Consider the following 11,205-nt stretch of genomic DNA (forward strand, 5'->3'; position numbering starts at 1 on the left):
GTTGTGATGAAGTTTATATATTTTGTTTCATTTTGTGCAGTTACTTTCCCAGTTAAAATCTGAAATTAAGCACAATGTATTGTGCTAACATATAGCTTCAATCGGGCTACTGATAGTTAAAACTTTTAAAGATATACGGTAAATAAATATATAATAACATTGAACAGGTATGGCTGGCAAAACAGAATATGAAGAATCTCTCTTGCATTATATGTGTGCTCTGCTTCAGCCTTCAGAGGAGCGCATCATATTCTGGAAGCAAATGAGTTTTTGTACATATATCTGCTGCATCATACTACTATGAATGATTAGATGAACTGAAGCTTTGCATGGGTTTTAGTCTTGTAACAACAATGTAATAACTGTACAAGAACCTGCCTGTGTTGTACAGTTACTGAATACTACACCAATCATAGTATTGTCTGACTGAGCCGGTATGCAAATCACTAGTAATATTACTCTGTATACATGTTGGAATATATATGAAACCTTTATCTTTGCAACCGGAAAAAACTACCATATTTTTTTTGACGAAAAAAAATACCACATTTTTGTGGTTAAATTATGTTCATCCTACATTGGATGGCACAGCATCACGTTACAGATTTCGATGCTAACACACTATTTTGTACCGTCTTGGAATAGTGAAACGGCAAGAAAACTATAAATTGAATCCTTTATAAAAAAAAGCTTTATTTCCTTATCAGTGAAACGCTAAAGTTTAATCCTTTATAGAGAGAACTTACCATGTTTAAACTAAAACTTCAGAACTTCCACAAGCTGTACCTGACTTTTATTGAAGAAAGCACTTAGCAAAGACCTCACCATTAGGAGAGTCTTGATATAGCCAACTGGCTTTTATTTTCCTTTACAAGGAAAGCGACTTGCAGCTCATTTTATGAGACTTGTTGAAAAATTCTTCGGTTTCGCTCGAACCAGATGTTCCACCATGTAGTTATCAAGGCTCCTAAAATTTTCTTCCTTGTAGCGATCGATGTTAGGGCGCTTAGAGTTTCCCACCAGTCTGCAATGTTTGGGATTGATTGTTGAAGAGGAGTTGAATTAAAACCCAGCAAGCAGATAACATGGGCTCCAAACCATGTTTGTGAAAGGGCACTCCTTAGCCAGGTAGGTGGTTTGCATCTTCAAAGGCACATGTGCAAAGACTGCATATCCAATCGTAGGGCCAGCATCTAGGGTCGCCACTGTAGTTGGTCTTTCTATTTGCCTTCCCGGGTTCTGTATCTCACTTTTATTCCTTCTAATATATCCGGCGAATCTTTTGCCATCCATTTCATTAAAAAAAACTGAAGAATGCACTAGCGTACTTGGAAGAAAAAACAGTCTATTAATATTGATGCACAGTCACTAGAACGGGATCGCTTATTTGTGACGGGCTGAAAGCATCATCACTATCGGGTAAGGCCCCCCGTCACTGGGCAAAGGTCACTGATGTGAGGAAAAATCTCAATCGGGCAAAAGTCCGTCACGGATGGATGTTATCTCAATCGGGCCGAAAACAAAGCCCATCACAGATGAGTATGACCAATCAAACCAGCGTAGTTAGGAGCCCGTCACAGATGACTAATCTCAATCGGGCACACCACTAAGCCCGTCACGGATGACTAGTCATCTCAATCGGGCATTTAGATAGAGCCCGTCACCGATTGGTTTGACCCCACGTGTTGAGTCAAACGAGTCCCGGTTCAGATGACTTATTTCTATCGGGCTTACTCTAAAAGCCCGTCACGGATGACTTAGCTCTATCGAGCTTATTCTAAAAGCCCGTTACGGATGACTTATCTCTTTCGGGCATTATTAATATGCCCGTCAGGGATGAGTTTGGAACAAAAAAAAATAAAATTTTATAATTTGGCTAGCCTCAGGCCTTTGCTAGCCATGCCCGCTGCAAAAATTGACATAAGCACATATATATAGTCCCATTCCCAGCAAACCCATTCCCAGCATCACAGCATTCACAGCCAATTCACAACATTTATATTCCCAGCATCACAGCATTTACATTCCATCACAAAACATGCATTCACAGCCAATTCACATCTCATTCACATGTGTTTCCATCACAACACATGCATTCACATCACATATACTCCCTCCGTTTCACAATCTAAGGCTTTCTAGCATTGGCCACATATATATAGATGTTAATGAATCTAGACATGTGTCTAGATTCATTAACATCTAAATGAATATGGCAATGCTAGAAAGTCTTACATTGTGAAAAGGAGGAAGTATATGTCATTCACATCCTTTTTTCTCTCCAAAACCGCCGACATGCATCAAAACCTGCAAAACTAAGTTATAAATTGGAACAATTTTATATGTAACTAGAAATGCAAGTATATACAGAGACGAGCTACCTAGGACTTTATTCTGAAGAATATAATTGTATTACAAAGAATATTTACAAAAATCAAATGTTTGTCGCATATGCATTGCAAATGTTCTGCCATTCCGAGACGAGCGAACTAGGACTTCACTCTAAACATCCCTTTCGGTGACAAGATATCATCTAGTATGAATTGTGCTATCTCCTCTCTAATGATTTCGAAGTTGATTTCCGGACAAATCTGCAGGGGTAGACCCAAGTTCTTTCTTACCATTGAAAATTTTCTTCTTTATTCTAAAGGCGTGCCGTATGGGGAGCCATCTCCTGTGACCCATGTAAACCATCTTTCTTGATTTCTTCAGCCACCTACCGCGTGTATGTTCCATACAGTCAGAGCATGCCTTCTTTCCTTTCACGGTTTGTCCAGAAAGATTACCCGGCGCGGGATAATCATTAATGGTGCAGAACAATAGAACTCGTAGTGTAAAGTTCTTCTGACCATATGAATCCCAAGTTTCCACACCCTCTTTCCACAGAATCTCAAGGTCATAGATAACAAGCTCCAAGAACACATCGATGTCATTGCCGGGTTGTCTCGGACCTTGGATTAACAAGCACAACATAATATATTTCCTTTTGAAGCACAACCATGGCGGGAGGTTATAGTTCGCAATAAGAACTGGCCAAGTGCTGTGAGAACTGCTCATGTCTCCGAAAGGATTCATGCCATCCGTATACAAACATATCCTCATGTTTCTGGGGTCGGCAGCAAAGTCTTTGAGCTTTCGATCGATATTCCTCCATTGAATCGAATCCGCAGGGTGTCTTAGCAAACCATCATTCCTTCTCTTTGTGGCATGCCAACGTACTAACTTTGCTTCATTGGGGTTGGCAAAAATTCTCTTGAAACGATCAATGATTGGTAGATACCACACAACCTTCGCCGGACCACCCCGCTTTGACTTCTTTCCCTCCCCCGCGCTCTTCTTTCGCTTGTATCGAGAAGCCTTGCAGACAGGACAAGCATCTAAGTCCGCGTATTGCTTGTGGTACAATATGCAATCGTTTGGACACGCGTGAATTCTCCGGACCTCTAACCCTAGGGGACACAGAACTTGTTTTGCTTCATATGACGTCTCGGGCAATGTGTTCTCCTGAGGAAGCATGTCCTTCAGTATTCCCAAAAGTTTTGTAAAACTCTTGTCTGACCATCCACTACTAGCCTTCAACTTCATTAGGTCTAATGTTGTAGATAATTTGGTGTGCTTTGGCTTGCATCCTGCGTATAGAGGAGTCTCCGAGTCACTGACCAACCTGCTGAACTTCATTGAATCTCTCTCGTTCATAGTTGGGTCATCAATGTCACGTAACATGTCTTGCAGCATATGAGGGTCCACATCAACCATTTCACCGCCCAATGGAGATGGGACAAACATGTCATGCTCTTCTTCATCTCCTTCTTCATGATTGTCTGCACCACTTCCGTCCGCAGCTACACCATCAGTACCCAGATCTTGCTCTCCATGCTTCACCCAGCATGTGTATCTTTTCATGAAACCCCGGCGTATCAAATGAGCGTGTACTTCCTTTTCATTGTCCAACAAAATCTCATTCCTACAATCGCTACATGGACAACACATGTACTTATCCTATCCTCCACTGCGGCTTTCATAAAACTTAATACGCCATCTCTATACTCTTTGTACTGACGCCTCAAGCCAGTCGTGTACATCCAACTTCGATCCATTGCTGAACAATGAACAAAATATTAGTTAACATCTCATAACATAAGTACTACTAAATTAATAGGAAATGATTAGTACCCTTTTACTTACTTTTATGATTTTCCTGTTTTTGTTTGCAAAAAAATTACAAAAATTCGCCCCCTTCAACCTCTGTTAACGAAAAAATCGAACACACCGGCTTGGGAGATCTGCTTAGCTCCTGTGCAGGTCCAAATATGATGAGATGCGGGCGTGCCAGTCAGTTTGATCCTGCAACTGACAAGATATGCAAATAGTACATCAAAACAGCTAATCGGCTGACAAGCCGATGGAGTAGTTCCAGCCGATAGCCGATGCCGATACCAGCCGATAGCGATAGGGTTTAAGCAATCGGCTATATGTCTAATGTAGATAATGATATAAAGGCAATCGACTGATGATAATATAATATAACAATATAATCCAGTAGAAACCAATCGGCTAACAATATGAAATAGTAGAACAAATATTGATCTGAAGGATAAAGCACACATCGGCTGGAGGTCCGATGTCATAAGATCCATAAGATTAGATTAAACAGTGAAACCTTTGTTGCCATCGGCTAAATCCAACTTATATGTTTATGCAATCCCTACAAGCCGATGCAACGTCCAGATAACTTATCGGCTAGCACCCCGATAAAACATTAGCATGAACCTATCGGCTTAACAAGACTTATATTATCAACAATAATTTAGTAGATCGAACCTAACTGATGCAGCACGAGATTGTATATGATAATCTAATACTCGATGAGCCGATAGATATGTCTAATGTGATGGATATAACAAATCTATTTAGAACAGCATTATGATTGTAGAGATATATCGGCTAAGACAGGAGATCAGACCTAACTGAGATAGTCCCAACTAAACCGATGCGTCTCTAAACACAATGCAATTAGAGATAGAATTGAGATATCAGGTAGGCAAATATATCAACCAAACCAGAGCGATCCAAGAGATCGAATTGATGCAGGCTTGAACAACACCAACGTAGCCGACAGATTCACCAGGGCCCGACAGAATGTAGGACTTACCCCTTCGCTGGAGATCAAAAGCTGATGCAGCTCTGCATCAGGTGCCCAAGTTCCGCCGGAAGATAAGTAAAAACCTTAGGGAAGAGGGTGGCGATGCGCCAAGAGTATTATTGATCGATAGATTGATAGACCCCGGGTGTACATATTTATACCCATAGGTTGATACAAGTCCTTGTCGTACAAGAAAGAAACTAACCTAAAGATAAAAGGAAAATATAAAGTCTTTATCGGACACTAAACACACTTTCCTAAAGATAAAGGAAACTAACAAACTATTCCTAATTAATAGATAAACTGCCATGCCGCATCCTCTTTAAACTCGGTTACTTAGGGATAAGCTTCCTTTAGTAGATTGATTTCCTTAACCGAATATAGAAGGAATCCGACTATTGGCGACTTGATAACTCCCATCGGCTGATTCCGAGATGCTGCAGCCGATAATGATTCTAAGCTAATGACGTCTTTGCCGATTACCAAATTTCACTGTTAACAACCTCTCACCAAAATACTGAACAGTGGAATAACTACAAACAACGGACTGCTGGAGTATATATAGTGTGCAAAGTATATCTCAATCGGGCCAAAAAAAAGTCATCTCTAACGGGCACACACTAATCTCTAACGGGCAGAAATAGAAGCCCGACACCGATAAGAGTCATCGGTGACGGGCATTCAGGCCATCTCAATCGGGCCTTCTTTGGAGCCCGTCACCGATGACACTCATCTGTGACGGGCTCAGTATTTGGGCCCGATTGAGATAATGGAGGTCATCTCAATCGGGCCTAACTTCGAGCCCGTCACAGATGAGTGTCATTGGTGACGGGCTATAGGAATATACACCCCGACGAGTACATCTACAACGGCAAAAATTTAGGCCCGATTGAGATGACTTCGTTCTGATGGTCCACGTTGCCCAGACATGTAATGAGCTGTCACAGATGAGAGGATCTGTACTAGTGAGTCAACCCGGCCAGTCTCCTATTTCTTTCATATGTTGATATGGTTTTGAACGTGCATATTTGTCTTTTTTGTAATCATATGTCAGAAATGATTAGAATGGAAGGATGTGAAGTCACTTATGATGAGAAATTTACTGGGTTCATTTTTATATGATATGCCATAATAATCTTGTGCACAGTACGTGTTAAATGAAATGATCTTTTATTCCCTCTGTTTTTTTAATATATAACACTATTGATTTTTTTATTCATCTTATTAAAAGAATTACGTAATTATCATTAATTTTGTTATGACTTGTTTTATCATTAAAGGTAATTTAAGCATGACTTATTTTTTCACATTTGCACAAAAGTTTGGAATAAGACAAATGATCAAGTGTACGTCTAAAAGTCAACAATGTCATATACTAAAATATGGAGGGAGTATTATTTTGTGAATTGTATAAAGCTAACTAAAAAGTAAATTTCAAGATAGTGTTACATCATCTCATTTGGCTCAAATTGTTATAGTAAGAACTTAAATTTTCTGTGACATAATAGATGCTTGAGTTTTACCACAAACTTCAAATAGTGATGTTTCTGAATTTGGACTTTAACTGCACCACAAACTTCTAGATTTTTTTATACATATACCAAATGCATATAGGCCCATCTTATTTTGAAAGCAAAATATCATCACACTACTTATAGAGTTTTCAGTGCTCAAACAAATAAAATATCCGCCCCATTCTATATAATAATGTGTTTTAGTTTTGTCCTAAGTTAAACTTCTTGAACATTGATCAAGTTTGTACAAAAATAATTAACAACTACAATGTACCTAAGTCAAATATTTCATAGTGAATTTTAATGTACTTAATTTGATGTTGGTTTATTTTTCTATAGACTTGGTCATAGTTAGAGAAATTTTAGTTAGGACAAAACTAAAACACTTTGGAGGGAATACTTCTCCTTTTGTATTGGAACAATCAAAGCTTTCTACCATATACTAACATGCTGAAAGGCAAGAGTCATATTCTAGTATACTACTTCCTCCTTTTCATATTATAAGACTTTCTAGCATTACCCATATTTATATATATGTTAATGAATCTAGCCATATATATATGCCTTATAAATGTGGGCAATGCTAGAAAGTCTTATAATCTGAAACGGAGGTAGTAATAAACTAAAGAAATGGCCGGTTACTCCCTTGAGGAACTACTGCTTAATTATAACGGTCCAATCTGCAGGCTTTGCAAAGAATTATTCCAAGCAATCATATACTTCTTTACTACAAGTTTGCTGATGGAAAACGGTCCATATACAAATTTTAATTGTTATTCTAAAAAAAATCACCGGAAAACAAGCAGACAAAAATGTAAGAGAAAAAAAAGATAAATGCTTAGGGAACTCCTGGTGTAAGTAGCCAAAGGTTATTTCAAGCAGTAACATGTTTTCACTTAAGTAACTATATTTAGGCAACGTCCCCTGCAGCCTCCAACAAAATTTGCCATAAACTGTGTATCATCTTTATATAGCCAGAGAAAGGACTGGTCACCCATTCCTGCACCCATGCATGGTAGAATAATAGGAGACAGCTCAAAGGGTTCTTGACCCTTCAAAAAATTGTTAGGCACAAGATAGAAGTCTTCTTCTTTACCCTCAATAATTCCATCCACCACAAGGCGCCCTCCGCTGAGCTTGGCTTGGCAACGCGGAGGGACGGACAATACTGACCTCTGAGAAAGAAGACATTGAGGGAGGAATAAGCACAATGCCATTGGCCCGTTGAGGAAGGGTGAGAGCCAATTAATTGTTAACAAGAATTGACCATATAGAGAGGTTCAATCTTGTTAACAGCAAATTTTGACGTTCACCCTTGGCAGAGTAAGCATATATTCTTGTGTGATGATCATCTGAATTAATTTGGATCTTCTTCCTTTGCAAAATCATCTGCTTACAACATATTTTATATATACGTCTTGTTGAGGTTTGAGAGTTATTGGCTGCATGGTTTCCTTTCCTTTGTTCTATCATATGTTTTTCATTGCACAATCTGTTATATGTATTTCTCTGGTAGCGGTTTTGCGAATTTGAGAAGAGAAGGCGCGTGCACACACAAAAAGGAATTTCAGGTGAAAGGGCATGAGCACAAAGATGAAGAAGGGAATCCTAAGACCATTCCGCTACATCTCTAACATGATGGGTACGTAGGTTCGGTTCATATGCTGATCTCTATAAGAGGAAATGCTATTTTGTCATCATAAGTAATGAAGCTACTATTAATTTGTCTTACCAATTAACTTTGTGATATTATGCCATATGCCAGATGGTAAGGAGGCGGCACAAGACATGCAGATTGGATTCCCCACGGATGTGAAACACGTGGCGCACATCGGATGGGATGGGCCTAGTGTCCCCAACAACAATAATACTGCAGGAGCACCTAGCTGGGTAAGCCAGCTTCTTTTTGGAAGTTAACATAACAAAAATGTTTGAATCGATCATCAAATGTTAATGTCTACATTTTCAATAATCTCATCCCAATTTTGATGTGGGGATGGGTAGTATAGCATATAGATATTACACTACTTTTGTAGCTTTCAAAACTCTTGGTGCAATTATGTGCAGAGACAGGAGATGTAACTTTCATCTTCCATTATCTGAAAAATGAAAATATTCATTTCGCTGCATTGAGTCATTGACAGATGAAGGATTACCATTCGGCGCCACTGGACTCAGCCTCATTTAGGAGCGACAGAGGGGGCTCTGCTGCAGCTAATCCATGGGCTTCTCAAGGTTAATTTTCACATTTCATCAATTGCCATGAATTTTTCGCCCTACTTCTTATAGTGAACGTAGTGCAAACTTTGGTTTTCTATCTACTAATCATGTTATTATTGGCTGCAATGACTGAACATTCCCATGAACATTCTGTTGCAATCCTTCTTGATTCTTATAATGAAATACCACACAAATTCAGATTCAGATTTGGATATATAGAGTGCTGTGTTGAATTCAGATTCAAATTGATATCCGTTTGATTTAGTTTCTGTTGTTACAATCAAAATGCATGACTGAAGAAGAATGTTTCATTTCATTTGTGACAGAAATCGTGGTAGACGGAGGAAGCCTAGGAGACACATCCTTCAGTGAAACCAGAAGCGAGGCCGGCGGCAGCATGGACATCACCGCCGGCGACTCCCCGCCGTCGCCCGACTCCCGCCGGTCGAGGCGGCACCGCTCCAGGGGCTCCGCCGCCACCTCCTCCATGGACTGCACGGCCGCCGACGGCGGCGCCGCCCCGGAGAAGAAGGACAAGGCCAAGAAGAGCTCCCGCGGCAAGAACCGCAAGAAGGACAAGTCCGACAAGTCGGCGGCCGCCGGCGCCGGCGCCGGCGACGACGCCTCCGGCGCCACCTGCCAGGACCTCCCCGCCGTGCCCAAGAAGTCCAACCGCCGGAAAAACAAGGGCGGCTCGGAGGGCACCGGCGCCGCTGCGGCCTCCAAGGCCGACGGCGCCGGAGCCGGCGGGGAGGACGCGGCGGCGCCGGAGCCGCCGGCGACCGAAGAAGCTCAAGATCACGACTGATAAAAAAAAAAAAAGACACGAACACGAACTTCTTTCGGGAGACGAAATCGATGAAACTAAACTAAATCTTGTCACGTCACGCTCCGGATTTGCTTCGAGCGAGCTCGGATTTAGATGGATGGGTATATAGATTTTGCTCGATCATGCATGGCAACGTTCGAAGAAGAAACGGGGTGTGTGCACGCCCTAATGCAAACTGATCCTTTCCTCTCAATTTTTTTCCCTTTTTTTTCTCTCTCTCCCTACTGTAATACTATTTGATCGACATTTTTTTGAACATGTGTTGTGTTGTTCCTGACTCACATATATAAAGTGTACCAAGAGGGATTATGTATGTTTTGTATAACCACGGTGAAATATTCTGTGAAATTTAATGGATCCCTCTTGAGTACCTTTGCTTTGAGCCATCGACATGCGGTTTGTGGCAACTTCCTGAGTGTCTTCTGTGCGGGTTTGCTGATGAGCACCTGATATATCCCATCTTTTATTTGCGGATGACACGTTACTCTTTTTTTTAAGGGATAACAAGATCAAGCGGATGCAGTAAAGAGAGTGTTGGAACTTTATGCACAAGGTATTGTTAGGGTTCTGACTGGGTTAAAAGGAAGACTCACTGGATGTCATAGGAATTGATGATACAATCAAAGTATGGTGGCAGCATGGGGTCCAAAGATATGCGGTTGTTTAATCAACCGTTGCTAGCTCAACAGGCGTGGAGATTGCTAGCCCATCCCGACAGTTTGTGTGCACAAGTGTTAAAAGATAAATACTACCTAAATGTGTGTTTGAGTGATACAACATTAGGTGGTAATGCGCCACCGGGATGGAGAGGAATCGAACACGTGGCTTGAGCTTCTGAAAAAGGGTTTAATTTGGTGAGTTGGTAATAGCAAGTCAATTAGAATTTGGAGGGATCCCTAGATTCCGAGAGATTATTCGAGGAGCCTAATTAGAGTAAAAGGTCGTTGTCGTCTAAAGTGAGTTTCATAACTGATTGGGGGAGAATGGAACTTAGGATTCCAATAAGATAAATAGAATTTTCCTGCAATAAGATAAATAGGATGCATCAAGAATTTTCAAAATCAGAATTTCTTAAAGAGGGGATGAGGACTGCCTAGCATGGCACTCGAAGAAAATAGATCCTTTATTGTTTGTAGTGCTTACAGGTAGCAGTAAGACTGAGAGATGTTTCTGAGGGTGGATCTCCTTCAACCTCAGCAGACGATGGCCAGCGAACAATATGGGACGTAATTTGGAAATATCTTGTGCCACAAAAAGTTTGGATATTTGCTTGCAGAACAGCCACTGATAACTTGACAACCAACTAGAATAAGAGGAAGAGATGTCTAGTGCAGCAAGGGATTTGTTCCTTATGTGGTACAGTTGTTGAAGACACTTTCCCATGCTCTTTGTCAATTTAACCATGCACATGCGTTGTGGAGGGCTGTGCAAGAGGAATGGCTGGCCATGCCAAGAATAAGACCACATAATACATGTCTGGATTGGTTATTACTCTATTT

The 11,205-nt window shown here is 40.7% G+C and overlaps 1 protein-coding gene across 1 annotated transcript; it reads left to right on the top strand.

Moving 5' to 3' along the window:
- The first annotated feature begins 7,662 nt into the window (after positions 1–7,662).
- LOC127778990 (CRIB domain-containing protein RIC7-like) lies at positions 7,663–10,019 on the top strand. The gene is made up of 5 exons (XM_052305640.1): positions 7,663–7,980; positions 8,174–8,299; positions 8,423–8,547; positions 8,802–8,892; positions 9,204–10,019. Exons 2-5 carry the CDS (start codon positions 8,239–8,241, stop codon positions 9,683–9,685), a joined length of 759 nt encoding a protein of 252 aa, XP_052161600.1. The 5' UTR covers positions 7,663–7,980; positions 8,174–8,238; the 3' UTR covers positions 9,686–10,019.
- Positions 10,020–11,205: the final 1,186 nt, after the last annotated feature.

This window comes from Oryza glaberrima, chromosome 7 (genome assembly GCF_000147395.1).
Source record: "Oryza glaberrima chromosome 7, OglaRS2, whole genome shotgun sequence".
Classification (NCBI taxonomy): domain Eukaryota; kingdom Viridiplantae; phylum Streptophyta; class Magnoliopsida; order Poales; family Poaceae; genus Oryza; species Oryza glaberrima.